General features: G+C 38.0%; 1 protein-coding gene across 2 annotated transcripts in view; it reads right to left on the bottom strand.

The window, feature by feature from the left end:
* The window catches only part of VPS36 (vacuolar protein sorting 36 homolog), a 36,499-nt gene that overhangs the window by 15,083 nt on the left and 981 nt on the right, over positions 1-20,435 (bottom strand). For both annotated transcript variants that reach the window (XM_006083573.3, XM_006083571.3), the window contains exons 2-6: positions 10,546-10,614; positions 8,310-8,380; positions 2,523-2,637; positions 1,253-1,342; positions 444-530 (exon numbers count right to left, since the gene is read on the bottom strand). In XM_006083573.3, the coding sequence (XP_006083635.1) occupies positions 444-530; positions 1,253-1,342; positions 2,523-2,637; positions 8,310-8,380; positions 10,546-10,614 (432 nt within the window). The remainder of the gene's footprint in view (positions 1-443; positions 531-1,252; positions 1,343-2,522; positions 2,638-8,309; positions 8,381-10,545; positions 10,615-20,435) is intronic.

The raw sequence follows: 20,435 nt of genomic DNA, 5'->3' as shown, positions 1-20,435 counted from the left end.
TCTGGTCCCTGAGTGGTTATCAGCATTATATTATGTACAGTCTGACCAGGGTTAAGGGCCACAGAATAGCATTTTCCCCTCAATTAAGTTAACCAAAATAATTATAAAGTGGACCTTGAATTCATTAAGAGTATCCGCCAATCCATTTCATCTAGATTTTAAAATTTACACACAATATTCCATGATATTTTCTAACATCACAAAAATCAGATTTGCATTTCTTTGTTATTCCTTTTTGGAAAAAGTTTTCAAAACACATTTTGGCTAAATTTTGCCAACCTGAAGTGGACCTGTTAAATGGAATAAGATATTGTATAGCTTCAGGCAAACTGAATATTCTAATAAATATTCCAATATACAGAATGGAATTAGTCAGTTTTATCCAAAAGAATAAACACACATGGCTGAAAAAGACAGATGACCGGAACTTGTGTAAGAATTACCTCAGAAATGTTTTTGTCAGTTTCTTTTCTTTTTTCTTCCAGTTTCCTTTCAATACCTACAATTCCTACAGCCCTTATTCTTCCTGGCTGAAAATCAAAAGTAGAAAATAAAACATACACAATAGGAAGGACACAATCTTTTGTAACCCACCACACTGTGTTTTCAATGACGGGAAAGGACCACAAAGAACCAAAGAAAAACAGCATACAACTCCATCTAGTTTCCTTTCAAAACATTGGTCAGTTTCTTGCTGTATATGACAATCTTCAAATCATTCTAAAGAAGCACCGAAGATACAATAAATGGCATATTTTACTTTTCATTTCAGATATAAATTAAATTTCCTATCCATTTTTGTTCTTTGGCAACCTATTATGTATGTATCAGATACTTAATAGGGTCTCAAAAAACAGTTAAAAGTTTTGGTACTTGATAGTTATTGTACAAATTGCTTTTACACATATGAGCATCTGTTCACAGTTGGTGGTTAATTTAGACTGGCCTGGAAAATGTCACCAGTAGTATTTATTGTCAGTTCTCTTAGATGCCACATGGATTATGAACAACAGGATGAAGTCAGTGGAATCTAACTTCTACCACTCCAGAAATTACTCTGGTAAGTAGTAATTACTTTTTACTAAGTGTTTACTGTCTACGAGCACTAAGTTAGGTTCTATGAAAATAAATTTTTAATCAAATATCATTATTTTGTTTCTGGAAAGTTCTATAATCACAGATATCTTATTACTTAATAAAGATCCAAGTACAGAGCTGAAAACACTAGATTAAGAAACAGTTTTAAAAATACCTGTGGTCCTCTATTTGTTTGGAATGACTGGGAAACTGGCATATTCTCCCATCTTCTCTGTGTCATTTCCTCTGATAAACGCCTATAAAACTGTTATACACATAGATACACTTTAAATGAGTCAGTCAGGTTGTGGCATCCTCATTGAATTAATTACTTAACATTTCTTTAGTTGAAAGGTCTAGTCCATCATTTGCAACAAGCTTAGAGTTCTCAGAGACATCAAAGAAAATCAAAGGAAGTTCTCTTCTTGGATCAACTTCAGAAAGAATAAAGAAAAAAAAAGAAGGAACTGACCTTCTATACAAAGCAAGCTATTTCAACAAAGAGATGAGTGACAATGAAATAAATAGACTTGCTTTAAACAATTCTGCCTATGTGGATTGTTTTCAACTTATAGTGAAACAGACACAGTGCCAAGAAAAATATACAACCATTAACCATGAAGAAAGTTAAGAATAATTTGTCTAGTTAAAACGTGTAGTCAGAAATTGGGGCTAAAATGTGCCTCTGCTCACAAAAAAATCAACTATATTTTTCACTTACAGTGAGATTGACTTCAGTTAGTGACTTATATTTACTTAGTGCCTATTGTTGTGAAGAGCACTGGGTGCGAAGCCATTGAAAAAGAACATAAGTAAGTTATGACATCAATGGGAAGATAAAAACACACTTATAAATGTCTAAAAATATTTATACAGCAATTTATTAATCAGAACATATAAACTATATTCTAAAATTAATATGTAAGAACAAAGGACTAATAACGACAGGACACTAACAAAAAATAGAGATTATTAATGTGGAGAAATTGAAAATCTCATAATTCTGAAGCTATAGGGATTATGACAATGTGGTGTTGACGTAATATGGTATTGGCACAGGAACAGAATAGCTCAGAAATGGAAAGGGACCAGTGCTTATATGTAAAAAAAGAACCACTCAAGTGATTAGATTTGTTGGAATTCATAAACTGCCTTCAACTGGACTACATATACCACTGAAAACTTTACTAGTAGCCTAATGGCATGACTTAGCTTCCACTCTTTCCTTGTGACCACACACTCCTACTTATTGTTCCCACTGTCACCTAAACTTCATATTCTTTACTGATAAGACATAAGCTATCAAAATTGTTATAAACATGTGGTGAAACCTATGTTGCCTACATCATACTGACAATATGGAAACAATACTGCCTCCCATCATATTAACAAACAAAAATATATGCAAGCACACATTTATGGCCCAATTTTATTCATATACTTACCTCAATCTGGCCATGTTCTTTGAAGGAGAGTTTGATGTAGGAGTTCTTACTACTCTGTAATGGACCAAGCTCTTTGTTAGGAGGAGCTGGGTGAAGATGAACCACTATTTTAGCACTAAAGAAAAAGCAAATGTAATGTATTAAATTGCCTTTTAAAATCACTAATTCTATTTTTATAACTTTTAATATATTTCAGATCACTTTTAAAATTCACATAGAAACAAAGACTATCCTTTTGAAGTTTGTATTAATTCAGTATTAATGAACCTTTCAAAAATATCTCTACTTAAAACTTGCAAGCTATGCACAAAAAAGTTCAAGTTATTAGGTCTATAGATTAAATATGTGGTTTCAAGAAATAAGTTCAAAATAAATTTGCAAAATTTAGGGTGGTTTATGATTTTGGTTTATGATTAGGGTTGTCCATCTACAGAGTCATCTCCAGAGGTAACCTCAGGGCCTATAATTTCTGCCTAACCATAGTACTTTATTCATTTGAAAACAAAATGTGAAAACTTATCTATGGAATCCTTCCCAGTGGTCATAGTCACAGCCAGTCCTTGCAGCAGATTGGCCTGAAGGATAAATCCCTCCCATTGAGGTGCCAACAGTAATCAAAGCTCAACTACAACAGGAGGGTGTACATATCCCACTGGGGGTAGGGGACGCAACTGGAGTGCCCAGCTCAGGTGAACAGAGAGGCTGTGCCACTGGACCCTACTGGACACTCTACCAAGCCTGGGAGACATAGCAGCTCTACCTAATACACAGAAACAAACACAGGGAGGATGCCAAAATGAGAAGACAAAGAAACATGTCCCAAATGAAAGAACAGAAGAAATCTCCAGAAAAAGAACTAAAAGCAAGCAAAGTACTAGATAAAGAGTTCAAAGCAATGGTTATAAGGATGCTCAAAAAAAATTTAGGGAAGCCCTGACCGGTTTGGCTCAGTGGATAGAGCGTCAGCTGCGGACTCATGGGTCCCAGGTTTGATTCCGGTCAAGGGCATGTACCTTGGTTGCAGGCACATACCCAGTAGGGAGTGTGCAGGAGGCAGCTGATCGATGTTTCTCTCTCATCAATGTTTCTGACTCTCTATCCCTCTCCCTTCCTCTCTGTAAAAAATCAATAAAATAGCCGAAACCGGTTTGGCTCGGTGGATAGAGCGTCGGCCTGCGGACTGAAAGGTCCCGGGTTCGATTCCGGTCAAGGGCATGTACCTGGGTTGCGGGCACATCCCCAGTAGGAGATGTGCAGGAGGCAGCTGATCGATGTTTCTCTCTCATCGATGTTTCTAACTCTCTATCTCTCTCCCTTCCTCTCTGTAAAAAATCAATAAAATATATTTTTTTAAAAAAAATTAGGGAAAAACTAGTTGAACTTAGAGAGAACTTCAACAGCATAAAAAAGGACATGAAAACCATAAAAAAGAGCCAGTCAGAAATGAAGGATATACTAACTGAAATAAAGAATAATTTAAAGGGACTCAACGGTAGAGTAGACAAAGCCAAGAATCAAATCAGCGATTTGGAATATAAGGATGTAAAAAATCACCCAATCAGAACAACAAAAAGAAAACAGAATCCAAAAATATGAAGATAGTGTAAGGAGACTCTAGGACAGGGGGGGGCAAACTTTTTGACTCGAGGGCCACAATGGGTTCTTAAACTGGACCGGAGGGCCGGAACAAAAGCATGGATGGAGTGTTTGTGTGAACTAATATAAATTCAAAGTAAACATCATTACATAAAAGGGTACGGTCTTTTTTTTTTTTAGTTTTATTCATTTCAAACAGTCTGGATCCTGCCCTCGGGCCGTAGTTTGCCCACGGCTGCTCTAGGACAACCTCAAGCATATTGACATTCACCTCATGGGGGTGCCAGAAGGAGAAGAGAAAGAGCAAGAAATTGAAAACCTATTTGAAAATATAATGACAGAAAACTTCCCTAACCTAGTGAAGGAAATAGACATACAAGTCCAGGAAGTGAAGAGTCCCAAATAAGATGAACCCAAAGAGGCCTCTCCAAGACACAAAATAATTGAAATGCAAAAGGTTAAAGACAAAGAGAGAATCTTAAAAACAGCAAGAGAACAGACTTATCCTATATAATAAAAGGCTAATATGCAAATTGACCAAACGGTGGAATGACCAGTCGCTATGATGTGCAATGACCATCAGGGGGCAGACACTCAATGCAGGAGCTGCCCCCTGGTGTTCAGTGTGCTCCCACAGGGGGAGCACCGCTCAGCCAGAAGCCAGGCTCATAGCTGGTGAGCACAGCAGCAGTGGCAGAGCCTCTCCTGCCTCTGCGGCAACACTAAAGAATAGCAAACAGGTGGGTGGTAAGGAGGGAGGGCTCCCAGATTGTGAGAAGGGGCAGGCCGGGCTGAGGGAACCCGCCAAGTGCACAAATTTGTGCACTGGGACTCTAGTATATCTACAAGGGAGCTCCCATAAGACTGTCAGCTGATTTCTCAACAGAAACTTTGCAGACCAGAAGGGAGTGGCAAGTAATATTCAAGGTGATGAAAAGCAAAGACCTATAACAAATATCACTCTAACCAGCAAAGCTATCATTTAGAATTGAAGGGCATATAAAGAGCTTCGCAGACAAGAAAAAGCTAAAGGCATTCATTACCATCAAACCAGTATTATATGACATGAAATGTTAAAGGGTCTCCTTTAAGAAGAAGAAGGAAAAAAATATGAATAAATATGTATCTATCAACAAATTAATCTAAAAAACAAAACAAAATAAACAAGCAGAACAGAAACAGACTCATAGATAAAGAGAACATTTTGAAGGTTGCCAGACGGGAGGGGGTTGGAGGGACGGGTGAAAAGAGTGAGGGGATTAAGAAGTATAAATTGGTTGTTACAGAATAGTCATCAGGATGTAAAGTACAGCACAGGGAATCTACACTAATAAAAGAGAAAGATGCAAATTGATCATACCTTCACAAGGCCCACCAGCCAGTTAGGAGTGAGTATGCAAATTAACCCAACAAAAATGGCAGGTTAATTTGCATACACAGGCACTGAGTGGCCAGAGGTGGGGTGTTCCACACCGCCCCCGGGCCTCTGGGCAGCATGGGAAGGCAGAAAGGTGGCTCCGGGTCGGAGCGAAGGCAGTGGCAGCAGCCAGGGGAAGGAAGGCCCATTCTTGCACGAATCTTCGTGCATCAGGCCTCTAGTATAGTCAATAATATTCTAATAATTATGTATGGTGTCAGATGGGTACTAAATTTATTGGGATGATTATTTAGTAAGTTATATAACGTCTAAATCACTGGAGTATATATCAGAAACTAATATAATATGTCAACTGTAATTGATAAATAAAAATGATTTTAAATATTTTTTTAAAAACTTATCTCTGTAAAACTGGCCAACAGACATTTTATTAAAACACCATCCAAAACTAACATTCTATACTGTCATTTTTGGAAAATGCCACTTGATCAACAGTATGACCTAGAAAAATATTCAATAGCAAAAACATTTTTCAAAACAGTGCTGCTCTAGTAACACAAATTACCATCATCTTTATGACTACCATTATCTTCTATACTATTAAAAATACCACTACATTTGTTCAGTTTTATGTATTTTTTTCTTTTTTTTCCCAACCTGCTCAATAAACAATCTTCTTCTATAAAGATTAGCAAAATCAAAAGACTTAGCCAAAATATCTTGGATATCTAGCTTAAAGCTTTTTCTTTATGGCCACAGTACAGATTCACCTATTATGCAATTTTACTTTGGTTAGGCCCAGGTGGTTACATAAATATCACTGTGAAATACCATGTGTGGGGCCTCCTCAATTTAACAAATGTTTTGTTTAGTGAACTGGGGCCAATATGTAAGGACTCTTCATCTATTCCTTTGTGGTGAATATCTTTAAGTGCAATAAGCAAACAAACTGTGTAAGCAGCCTGGCCAGCATGGCTCAGTGATTGAACGTCGACCTATGAACCAGAAGGTCACGGTTCGATTCCCAGTCAGGGCACATGCCTGGGTTGCAGGCTTGATCCCCAGTGGGGGAGAAGGGGTGAGGAGGCAGCCAGTCAATGATTCTCTCTCATCATTCAGTTTCTATCTCTCTCTCCCTCTCTCCCTCTCCCTTCCTCTCTGAAATCAATAAAAAAAAATTTTTTTAAAACTGCAAGCAGAACCACAGGACTGTTTGAAATGAACTGCCAACTAGAGCAACTAAACTATGACAATTGGGAATAGGATGACTGAGCAAAAGCATTATATAATCTTTAAAACTAAAAAAACCTGAGTCCTGCTATCAGATTTTGTCAAATGAAACCTAATGAAAAGCTAAAATATTATGATACAACGTGAAGTTTAAAAATTCCAAAGTTAGCATAAAAGATCCATGCAAATTTTTTCACCTATTCATTTCTTGAGTCATTCAATATCATATTTCATTAAGTTTAAAATCCACCAAATCAAAGAAGCATCTTGGGTTCTTTGTTAAAGGATGAAAATATGCATACATCTTTGAATCAATAAGATACGATAAATATTTGGGGCAGGGGGAGCTAGAAACTATAGAGAATATTTGAAAAAAGTTAACCTGGCAAATTATTAAATTCCTCCTCACTGGAGATGTTTAAAAATAAGACACTAATATGAAGGTAACTATTTTGAATATATTTGTTATAGTTTAGATTTCCTTATAACACAGCAGAGGAAAATTCAAATGATCTAAAAGACTCTTAAAGTTTTACTTTGTAGAACTTAAAAAGAAAACCAACATATACAAATATCAAATGCTGTACAACTGAAACTAATATAATATTGTATGTTAATTATACCTCAATAAAAAAATAAAATAAATTTTAAAGAAAGAACATATAAGATGGAAAGAAGTGACAAGGGGCAAAACATAAATTAGAGAAATAGCCTACTCTAAAAATAAATACCTTATTACTCTTCAAAATGTTGGTTAGTTTCTTTTATGTCAAGTAAGCAATCTTTTAGGCTAGCTACATTATAATTAAGGCATACATTGCATTTCCAGTGAAGTTCAGCACTTATTTAACATCTATTAAAGTATATAACTATGCTAAAGCTAAAAATGGGCCCATGTGGAAAAAAATTCCTCATCAGCAATATCTGTTCATAAGTTGACCTCAATTACATACACTTAAACTATAAAGCCAGAATTCTGTATATACTTGAATAAACAGAAACATTTTAACCTGTGGTTTTAAACCAGGGCAGACACATCTGATTTGCCTGGGACAGTCCCATTTTATGCTTGACAGGTCCAATTATAAACAGCACTCCCATTACTTATAAATGTCCCAATTTGGACAATAAATATTATGATACCCTAACACTGATATATCAAAAATATAAGTGAGAAACTTAATGATCAACTAGAAATAGGAGCAAAGTCGGTTCCTTTCTTCATTTCTGATTTTAGGTACTAAACAAGATACATAGACATTTAAAAGTAAATGTCTGTGGAAATATATACAATGACAACTGGATCACATTTATTTATTATGACCCAAGGATATTATAGCAAACCTTAGTACTTGATTCATGCTTTAAGAATGACTTCCATTTATCAATGAGCTTAAGGTAGGATAATACCTTCCTAGGGGAACTCCTGACCAAGGACAGTTATTTATAAAGCCCCCAAACACAATCATTAGATTCATGTCCCCATATGTAGTCATGGCACAGCAGTAAATTAACTAAATTAATGATAATAGCTTGAATGAAAATGTATTTTGTGAATAAAAACTACAATATACAGACCTTACCTTTTCCCAATTCCAGCCGCCTGTTCTTCAATGAACACAATTTGAGAAAGAGGAATAGCCATGCAGCATTCCTAGGAGGAAATCAGTAGAAAATATGACTCATAAGACCAGTCAGAAATCCTTGTTTTATAGCACTTAATAGAATGTCAAATACCTTTAAGGTACTTAATAATAAAAACAATAAATAATAATTATCTTACTTTATTCCTTAAATAAATTTAAGGAATATTCCTTAAATAAATTTAAGGAATAACTGAATGAAAGCAATACTATGGTGGCATTTTACTACGTGGAAAAACATAAGATTTTAAAAACAGCTATAACTACCTTTGTTTTCACAGTAGGTACATTTTTAAAACGTAATATTTATATGCAACTTTTTACATATACTATATTCTTTTTTAAAATGTTTTTATTGATTCAAGAGAATAAGGGACAGGGATAGAGAGATAGAAACATCAATGAGACAGACACATCATTGATCGGCTGCCTCCTCCACTCCCTCCACCGAGGATCTAGCCTGCAACCCAGGCATGTGTCCTGACTGGAAATTAGTGACTCTCGGTTCATGGGTTGATGCTGAATCACTAAGCCACACCAGAGCTAGGCTATAATATATTCTTATATAGAAAACAAAAAATAAAACAGGTAAATCAAAACAAAGATAAAGAGTGTTATTCATTTTCTTTTATAATTTCCTACTAGAGGCCCGGTGCACAAAATTCTTGGGGGGGCGGGGGGTCCTTCAGCCCGGCCTGCACTCTCTCAAATCCGAGACCCCTCGGGGGATGTCCGACTGCCGAGGACATCCCCCTCAACTGGCAGTCGGACATCCTTCTCGCAATCTGGGACTGCTGGCTCCTAACTGCTCACCTGCCTGCCTGCCTGATCACCCTTAACCACGCTGCCTGCCTGCCTGATCGCCCCTACCTGCTCTCACCGGCCTGATCACCCCTAACTGCTCTCCCCTGCCAGCCTGATCGCCCCTAACTGCTCTCCCCTGCTGGCCTGATTGTCCCTAACTGCTCTCCCCTGCCAGCCTGATTGCCCCTAACTGCTCTCCCCTGTCAGCCTGATCACCCCTAACCATCTCTGCCTTGGCCCCCGCCACCGTGGCTTTGCCGGAAGGACGTCCGGAAGACATCTGGTCTAATTAGCATGTTACCCTTTTATTAGTATAGATAGTTCACTCACCCCCCCAAAATTTTAAACAGAAAATAGTAATATAGCTTCCCTTTATTAGTAAATTTAATTTTTTAATTATTATAAATGAATGGCATTCAATGGCTGGTTTAAAGATTTCTAAATTTGCCTCTTTATATGATAATCAAAAAATTATACTAAGATTAACTTATAAACATACAGTTTAAAGACACCGATCCCTCCAAAAAAATTTTTTTTTCTTGAATGTATATTTCTTTTAAAAGAGTTAGAAAACATTAATAGTTCTAAGGCATGCATTATCAACAACAGAAATATCACCACTAAAGGGACAATATTGGATCTTGGGAACCAAAAAGAGTCTTATATTTTGCAATGGTTAGTGACCTTTCAAAGAGCCTCAGTACAGTATACAGTTTACCTGTGGAATTAAAATTTGATGGAGAGACAGCAATTATAAAAATAATGTAGAAGACATTGTTTATTGTACAAGCAACACTGAAATTTATTCACAAACACAAATACTTTCAAGTTCTTTGGAATAAAGACATCAGCTCTACTAGCATACACATAACTTGTTCTCCCTTCCTAGAAATGAAAAAACAGGAGTTTCTCCTCTTGCTGAGTGACTTAGAGGCTGTTTTTCTCAATATCTAGGTAAAAGCATGCACTTCCCAGCAGACCCATCCTCCTGATTCTCAACAGCAATCAGAAGGCTGGGTTGTTCTGAGGATGAATGAGGCTTTTTAAGGACCCCTAAAAACTGATGGGAGAATTATTCCTGTTACACATGGAACATTCAGGTATGAGGTAGGATCTGACTGGTATTTTAAAAACAGGAGTCATCATGATTCTCTATTCAGTAACTACAGACTTTTCTGGAGCTGAATGAGGGACAACACTATACCCCCTCTATGTGCACTCCATTCAGACAGATCATATGGGACACACACTCTAATAACGTTCTGAAATTAAAAATTTGCTGCATCTATTTATAGTTTGCCAAAAAGGAAGAAAAAGAAGAAAAACTTCAGTGATTTAAAACCTAGAACAGATGTAAAAAACTGTATCTTACATGATTTCTCTGATCTCTCCAAATTAATCGATGTGTACTAAGAAGGAGGGTCCCAGCATCAAATTTTATCTGGAAAGACAAGATCATCACATAATATTAATAACGTATCACTCAATGTGGTCCAGTTGTTCTTCCACACAAATTATACAATAGTTAAGTTTTTCACACATAAATAGTTAGAATTTGGCTTATCACAAATTAAAGAGAAGCAATGCTACACACTTTATAAGCTATATATACAGCCTTGCTAAAATTAGGAAAAAATTGCAAACAACCTTGATGTGCAACAATAAGGGAGTGGTTAAATCAAGTATGAAACATTCATAACATGGACTCTATACAGAGGTTAAAAAGAATAATGAGGTATAACTTCACAGACTGCCATGGAACTCTTAAGACATAGAGTTAGTGGGTTGAAAAGCAACTTACAGCATATTACACATGATAGATAGATAGATGATAGATAGATAGATAGATAGATAGATAGACAGACAGACAGACAAACATAATCTCCACATTCCTCAAACTACAGACATATACATAAAAGTAGTAGAAAAAGGTCTACATGGCATAATTGGTGGTCTATTAACAATGATTATCTCAAAAAAAGTATGAAGGAGTAGGGAGAAGCAAAGAGCCCTTTTTTAAAAGTTCACTATTGACTGAATTTTTTCATGAGATTGGATTCGTGTGTAACACTCATATAATTTTTAGAAATAATTCTTAAATACTAAAAAAATCTAGAAATAGACACAAACACATAAAAAGTAAGTGTGAATGAAGATTCAACCAGTGGCACTGGGACAAGTGGGTTGCCCAGTAGGAAAAAACAATGAACATAAAGTTGGATTTATACCTAACATACTGCGCCAAAATAAGTTCAGGATGGATCAGATATCTGAGTTTAAAAAAAAAATTATAAAAGCAATACCAAAAAATCATGAGAGAATTTTAAAAATAATCTCAGAGTGGAGAAGGTCTTTCTAAGAAAACCACTAACCCAATTAGCATTAGAGGAAAAGATCGATAAATTCAACTATACAAACATGTACGCACACAATTTCTTCATGGAAAAACCCACCAAGGGCAAAGTTAGCAGACTGAGAAAAATAATTGTAACTCCTATCAGAGACAAAGGGCTAATTTCCTTAAAATATAAAGACCTCTTACAAATCAATGAGAACACTGCCTGTTTCTCTAATGGATTACAGGCTAAGGCTATTAACAGGAAGTCCACAGAAAAGGAACTACAAATAGCACATTAATAGAATTTACCTTATTTCATCAATGTTAAATGTCCATCCCTTATACACACACGTTTTAATAAGTATGCATCTTACAATCAATGGCATCTTAGAAATTTTCAAATACAATAAGTACATAAAGATGCCCAACCCCATTGATAAGGAAAAGGCAAATTAAGGCAATATCAAGATACCCCTTTCGTCCATGAGATTGGCAGAGACCCAAAAGTTTCATAATATTGTGTTGGTGAATTGTTGGGGAAATAAGCATTTGCACACTTAGCTGGGAGGCTAACCTTCCAGGAGGGCAGTGTATTAATATCTGTCAAAAGTACAAATACCTATGTATTCCACATACAAATACCTATGTAGCACAGCTCTCTAGAACAGTGATGGCGAACCTATGACACGCATGTCAGAGGTGACACGCGAACTCATTTTTTTGGTTGATTTTTCTTTGTTAAATGGCATTTAAATATATAAAATAAATATCAAAAATATAAGTCTTTGTTTTACTATGGTTGCAAATATCAAAAAATTTCTATATGTGACACGGCACCAGAGTTAAGTTAGGGTTTTTCAAAATGCTGACACGCGAGCTCAAAAGGTTCGCCATCACTGCTCTAGAATGATGCACTGGTGGCCTCTAATGGGGAATTGGATGCCAAAGAGACAGGGTAGGAGGGAGACTTTTACTTTATACTTGCTGTGGGTTTTTAATTTTTATCATGGAATTTTTGTCATCTACTCAAAACACAAATGTAAAAGTGTTTTTTAAAACTAGGATACAAAGCTTCTTGTCAAGATGGCAGAGCATGTAAATACCATACTTGTATCTTCTCATAACCACATCAAAATTACAAATAAACTATAGAATAACCATCATTGATATCTGCCTGAAGTCTAGCTGAACAGAAGTCCTAAAGCTAAGGACATACAGAAGAAGCAACATCCAGACTGGTAAGAAGGATAGAGAGGTAGACAATGCTGGTCTCACACCCATGTGTGTTGGCTAAAAATCAGAAGGGATATCTTGGCTGTGAGAGGTGGAGGTCCCCCTGAAGAGCAAGGGGTTCCAGGCCTCCCAGCCCATGGTTCCAGTGCTGGGAAAAGAAGTCCCCACAACTTCTGTGAAAACCAGCAGGGATTGTGGCTGAGTGGGATGGAGGGCTGCTGGAGTCCCAGGAGGTCCTCTTAAAGGGCCCACACAGACTTATTCGCTGACTGACTCGCTCACTCTGAGCTCCAGCACTGGGTGGCAGCTTGAAAGGTGCCAGGACATATGGGGAGGAGGTCAATCATCTGGCTTCAGGGCAAGGGCTAGAGGGGCAGCTTTCTCCCAGTCAAAAGTGCTGGCAGAAAAGCCACTGTTCCTTTGCTGAGCCCTCCTCCTGTCAGCACAGGAGGGTGCCATATCTGAGTCTCCATTAACCTGGCTAACACAGTTTCCCAGGCCTGGTGATTACCTGAGACACCCACCCCACCCAACTTTTAGGCCCACCCAAGCCACTTCCAGTGGCTTTTCCTTACAACCAGCCTCTCTTGGCTCATGCTGCAGACCTTCCTAAAATTTCTCAAAGGTTCAAAAACACTTAAAAAGCAGCACCTGGCCTCACCATGTCACAGACCTCTTGCTAAATAGTCCGAAACCCAGCACCAGTGGCAGCCAGCCTCAATTTGAAGCTTAGCATCTCACAGGCACCTCCAACCTCAGCACAAGTGGCAATCATCTGCAAATCACTTTGTAGCTCATCAGGTGGTCCCGGGCAGGGCATAGGCAGCAGCTGACCTTGGCCTGCACCTCCTGGGAGGCCCCAGAACAAGTACAACCAGTGGACAGCTTCAGACCACACCAGAGTACCATCCAACCACCTCCATGAGTGACTCAAGGGGCAGACTCGACAGGCACCAAAGCCCCACTGAAGCAAGTTCTCCATGAAATCAGCCTCCGCACAGCAGTTCCTACGCTATAGTTATGGCCGGTCCTCACAGCTGATCTGCCTGGGGGTCAATCCCACAGAGTGATGTGTCAACAGCAATCAAGGCTCAACTACAACAGGAGGGTGCTCAGAGCCCAAATGGGGTGGTGAGGGGGACTGCGCACCTGGAACACCCAGCTTGAGTGACTGGGAGCCCTGTGCCACTGGGTCCTACAGGACACCTACTATAGAGCAACTGCACCAAGATAGGGAGGTGTGGCAGCTGTACCTGACATAGAAAGAAACACAGGAAGGCAGGCAATATGAGAAAACAAACATGTCCCAAATGAAAGAACAAATCAAAACTCCACAAAACGAACTAAACAAAATGAAGACAAGAAATCTACCAGATAAAGAGTTCAAAGAACCAGTTATAGGGTGCTCAATGATCTCAGTGAGAACTTCAACAAAGAAATAGGAAACATAAAAATGAAGATAGAAAACATAAAAAAAGAACCAGTCAGAAATGAAGAATACATACATTAGAGCAGTGATGGCGAACCTTTTGAGCTCAGCATGACAGCATTTTGAAAAACCCTAACTTAACTCTGGTGCCGTGTCACATATAGAAATTTTTGATATTTGCAACCATAGTAAAACAAAGACTTATATTTTTGATATTTATTTTATATATTTAAATGCCATTTAACAAAGAAAAATCAACCAAAAAAATGAGTTCATGTGTCACCTCTGACATGTGTGTCATAGGTTCGCCATCACTGCATTAGAGGGACTTAATAGTAGATTAGATGAAGTAGAGGATCAAATCAGCAATATATATATATATATGTGTATATATATATATGAGCCTAAGCAACTGTTATGATCAGTCCACTGGTCGTTATGATGCGCACTGACCACCAGGGAGCAGACACTCAATGCAGGAGCTGCCCCCTGGTGGTCAGTGCACTCCCACAGCCAAACTCCTGCGGTCCATCCACCTGGCCAGCCAGCCCCGATTAGGACTGGGCAAGACAGCCCCAATTGGCCCTGATCACTGGCCAGGCTGAGGGACCCCACCCATGCACGAATTTGTGCACCAGGCTTCTAGTTTAGAAGATAAGTTAGAAGAAAACATGCAATCAAAACAAAAAAAATCCAAAAAATGAGGACAGTTTAAAAGGTCTCTGGGACAACATTAAAGATACCAACATTCTCATCATGGGGATACCAGAAGGAGAAAAGAGAGCAAAAATAGGAATAAAAAATTTTTGAAGAAAAAGATCAAAAATAGGAATAATAAAATAGCAATAAAAATATCTATCGACAATTACTTTAAATGTAAATTGATTAAATGCTCCAATCAAAAGATATAGAGTATCTCAACAGATAAAAACAAGACTCTTACATATGCTGCCTACAAGATACTTCAGATTTTTTAAAAAAACACCGACTTAAAGTAAAGGTAAAGGGAAAGAAGAAGATATTTCATGAAAATGGAAACGAAAAAAAGCTAGGGGAGCAATATTTTTAACAGACAAAATAGACTTTAAAACAAGAGACAAAAAGGACCCAGCAATTTCACTTTTGGGTATTTATCCAAAGAAACCCAAAACACTAAATCAAAAGATATATGCATCCATATGTGCACCGCAGTATTATTTACAATAGCAAAGATATGGAAGCAACCTACATGCCCATCAACAGATAAATGGATAAAGAAGTGGTGCATATATACAACGGAATATTACTCAGCCATAAAAAAAAATGAAACCTTGCCATCTGCAACAATATGGGTGGACCCAGAGGGTATTGTGCTGATTAAAATAAGTCAGACAGCCCTAACCGGTTTGGCTCAGTGGACAGAGCATCGGCCTGCAGACTGAAGGGTCCCAGGTTCGATTACGGTCAAGGGCATGTACTTTGGTTGCAGGCACATCCCCAGTAGGAGGTGTGCAGGAGGCAGCTGGTCAATGTTTCTCTTTCATCGATGTTTCTCTCTATCCCTCTCCCTTCCTCTCTGTAAAAAATCAATAAAACATATTTTTAAAAAAAAATAAGTCAAAGACAAATGTCATGATTCCACTAATATGTGGAATCTAAAAAACAAAATAAACAAACAAGCAAAACAGAAATAGACTCATAGATACAGAGAATATTTTTATGGTTGCCAGATGGGATGAGGGCAGAGGGGGAGGGTAAAACGGGTAAAAGCATTGCCCTGGCCAGTATGACTCAGTGATTAGACCTTCAGCCCACGCACCAAAGTATCTGGGTTGCAGGTTTGATCCCAGCCCTGGTCAGGGCTCATGCAGGAGGCAACAGATTGTTATGTCTCTCACATCGATGTTTCTCTCTCTCCTCCCTTCCTCCCATCCTCCCTCCCATCCACTCCCTCTAAAATCAATGGGAAAAATAGGGTGAAGGGATTAAGAAGTACAAATCAGTACTTACAGACTAGCCATAGGACATAAAGTATAGCATAGGGAATATAGTCAATAATCTATAGTAATAAAAGCGTAATATGCAAATCGACCAAATAGCCGAACAGCAGAGCGGGACTGCGAGGGCCAAGGCAGTCGGGCCTACTCTTGCACAAATTTCGTTCATAGGGCCTCTAGTACTGTAATAACTATGTATGGTATCACATGGGTACTAGATTTATCATGGTGATCACTTCATAAGTTATACAAGTGTCTAATCACTGGGTTGTACAACTGAAATTCATATAATATTGTACATCAACTGTAAATGAAAAATGGGGGGGAAAATTTTTAAGTACAATAAAATCACAAAAAATGCCAGCTAAGTCTTTAGGACCAAACTTTTAATCCCCATTATTTGTTACTATGCATTGAAAATTATATAAATAAGCAAATTTTACAGTTGCAACCCAAGAGATTAATAAACCAAACTACTTCATTTCGGTTAAAAGCAAAAATATATTAGAAGCTCCTATTAACTCTAATTATTAGAAAGTAGAAATTGCCCTTCAGTAGGACTTGCTTATATCTTTTTTGAGGAACAATTTGTCATTTCAAAAGTTACAAGGTTAATCCCGTTTATAAGGCTGTCTTACAACACAAACTCAATAAAAGCATCTTAGTGAGGGTCCAGTTTATTACAAATAATAGTCCTTTTGAGTTTAAAATAATGTGGTTGCAATGTCTGTCAATTAAATAAACAATTCAAACATTATAGAGCATACGTAAGTAAAAGTAACCATAATGTAGTTGACACTTATATTACAAGATATTCATATTAATATAAAAAGCAGGTTTCAAAATAGCATACACAGCATGATTACATAAGCACACAGCACGCACATGTGCATGCAAACACACACATACACACACACACACACAATACACCAAAAGTCATTAGTGGTTAGATTACTGATTATTTCAAGTTTCTTCTTTTTGCTTACCCACATTTAACAACTTTGTCTAATAAAAAAGATAAGAAAATTTATTACAGGCATATATAATGTCACATAACTCTAAAATATATATAAACTAGAGGCCCAATGCATGGAATTTGGGGGGGGAGGGGGGTCCCTCAGCCCAGGACCCCTCGCTCCTAACCGCCCACCTGCTCACTCCTTACCGCTTGCCTCGATGCTCCTTAGCGCTGCCATGGAGGCGGGAGAGGCTCCGCCGCTGAACTTGCCAGCCATGAGCCCGGCTTCTGGCTGAGGAGCACTCCCCAGGTGGGAGCACACTGACCACCAGAGGGCAGCTCCTGCATTTAGTGTCTGCCCCCTGGTAGTCAGTACACATTATAGCAACCAGTCGTTCTGGTCGTTCTGCCATAAGGGTCACTGGGTTTTTATATAGGTAACTTTTGTTAAATCAAGCACATGCAGAAATATTCTTTTGTCCAAAAAGTCCTTGTATAATAAAAACCAACACTTTTGACTTGAAATTTAAAAATTTCTTTTCTAAGAGTAAGGCATTACTGTATTACCAATATCTTAATATTAATAAGTATTAACTAATATGGTTAATAAACTTTAATGGTCAGAGTCCTACTGAACCATCTACTTTACACTCTGTGAGAAATTATTCAACACCACAGAGAAAAGACTTTATGAGTTCCATGTTTGCCTATGAATCAGAAGTAAAACATACAGACTAGTGGCACTTAATTCTGATTGGTTTCAAAGGTTTGGGTTAATCTTGTGTATGTAAAACCAAATAATTGAAAATATTTTTTAAATCTTTTTGCCAATAAGTAAGGTTGCCCTTTTCTAACAGCAAATATTTTATCAACTTAAGAGTAGTACATGATGCTACATTGGAGCATAATAGTTTTGATTAAGGAGCTATTTATCTTGCCCTAGCCAGTTTTGCTCAGTGGATAGAGCATCAGCCTGTGGACTGAAGAGTCCCGAGTTCCATTCCAGTTAAGGGCACATGCCCAGGTTGCAGGCTCGATCCCTAGTAGGGGGCGTGCAAGAGGCAGCCGATCAATGATTCTCTCTCATCATTGATGTTTCTTATCTCTCTCTCCCTTTCAAGTGATCCCAAGGGATTGTGAGCTAAACCTGATAGACAAGTTTAGACTGGTTTGCTTCTACCACTTGAATAATTTTAACTACTTAAAGGTTGATCTAACTTAGGCATTTGATGAGTAAGTTCTTACCCTCTTTTTTTTTTTATTTAACATTTTTTCTGTTATAAAAGTAACAGACTGTTGAAAAATCTCAAAAATAGTTTTTAAACTAAAAAAAGAAAATGAAATCAATCATAATCATACCAGAGTGTATGTATACACACACACATGTATACACATATATGTGTGTGCACGTATGTGATGTGTGTATATATGTGTATGTGTATAATCTTTAAACAAAAAGAGGTCATGATATTTATAGTTAGTTTTTTAACATGCTTTTTTCACTTAGCAGCCTATCATTAGCAATTCCTCATCAGGACTGTCATATTTAATTAACCAATCCCTATGGTAGACATTTAGATTGCTTCCAATGTTTCTCTATACATAGTAATACATAACATATAATATTACTGAGATGAGCATCCTCATTTGTTACATTTTTATACATCCACTAGAGGCCCTATGCACAAAATTCATGCAAGAGTAGGCCTTCCTTTCCCCAGCTGCCGGCACAGACTTCCCTCTGGCACCCAGGACCCGGGCTTCCCTCCAGCACCTGGGACCCAGGCTTCCCCTGCAGCCCTGGCTTCGTCCAGAAGGTCATCCAGAAGGACGTATGGTCTAATTAGCATATTATACTTTTATTATTATAGATATTTCCCAAGGGTAAATTCCTAAAAGTGAAATAACTAGATGAAAGCAAAGAAATATTTTCTAAATCTTCTAGTACATGCAGCCAACTTGCCACTTTATGCTATTAATCACATTATTTTTAAAATTAGCTGAGGCTATAGAAGATTCTGTGAATGAAAACAAATAATCTATCTATATTGATTATGAAAATAACAAATTATCCATCCATAATGGGCCCATGTCTGATCAGTAGAGGTTTAACTCCTGTCTCTCCTGATAACTATGTATCTTACTTAGGCAAGTCACTTTCTGAGTTTTTCTCAGTCAGTGAAATACTAACCTCATACACCCACTGAGAGGACTAAATGAGATTATATATAAAGCGCCCTGTATATAATAGGTGCTCTAGTTATTCAGAAATTTGTTTAACAATGTATGTCACACCCACAATGAGCCAGAAGAAACAAGGATGAGTAAGGCAGATTTCCTGCCCTCCTGGTCTATTAGACAGCCACTTGTGCACACTTGTCTGGGAAAATTGTTGGGATACAAAGCTCTGAAGGCTAAGCAGTCAAGGCAGCCAGCGAAAGATTTTGAAAGGGAACTTGATCAGACCTGGAAGCTGACTTGCAGCTTCCTAGAGTCTTCAGACGTGTGAGATCTGGAAGCCTTCCAGCAGATGGAGGAGGCCAGGACACAGGACTTTCCCCCAGGACTCAGTCGGGCCCTCAGTCACACTAGTAACACCTCAGCAAGTGACTATTTCCAGCCCAGGGGCCACAGTGGTGAGCTGGCTTGTCCTAGAGCTCTGTTTCCATTTCAAGACACCTACACCCCTCCTTCACCACCCCAAGTGTTTAGAACAGTTAAGAATTCTTGACTAGATCAAAGGTCTCAACTCAACCAAGTTCTTCTTAATCCTCAGATACCTATTATCTACTTGTCTGCTAAACCAAGAAGCAAAAAAAAATTTAAGAGAAAAACAGAATTTGCTGGTTTAACAATCGTCTTTCATATACAGGTATTAATGGTTTTGATTTTTTATTATTTTAAATATATCAAAGTTACATTACGTGTCAGCCAAGATGTCCCTAATTTGCATGCTGGGATTCTACAGACTAGAGTGTTGTGCTTTGCATGACTTCCAGAAGGGTGTGGCTTTGGAGGAGTCTCTGAACACTAATCTACCCTTGTCAGCTTTCAGTTCTGAGAGTGGGGCATCATCAGACCCCGGGTTAGTCAGGCTTCCCACTTAAAATGGTTCCAAAGGTGTAACCTTGGTTTAAAAAACAAAAACAGTTAGCTGTCACTCCAACCAAAAAGTGCAAGTTAATAAAAGTGCTGAGGAAGTAAATGGCTAAGTCCAAGCAAATTACTTAAGAAAAAGACCTGCCTCGATAACGGAGACAACACAGCACGTGGAAAATGCCCCGGAGGAGGAAGAGCTGCCCCCGCGGGAGCAGCCGGACAGCGGGGG

This window comes from Myotis lucifugus, unplaced genomic scaffold (assembly GCF_000147115.1).
Source record: "Myotis lucifugus unplaced genomic scaffold, Myoluc2.0 scaffold_7, whole genome shotgun sequence".
NCBI lineage: Eukaryota > Metazoa > Chordata > Mammalia > Chiroptera > Vespertilionidae > Myotis > Myotis lucifugus.
The sequence above is the reverse complement of the archived record's forward strand: the minus strand, read 5'-3'. Positions and strand labels throughout refer to the sequence as shown.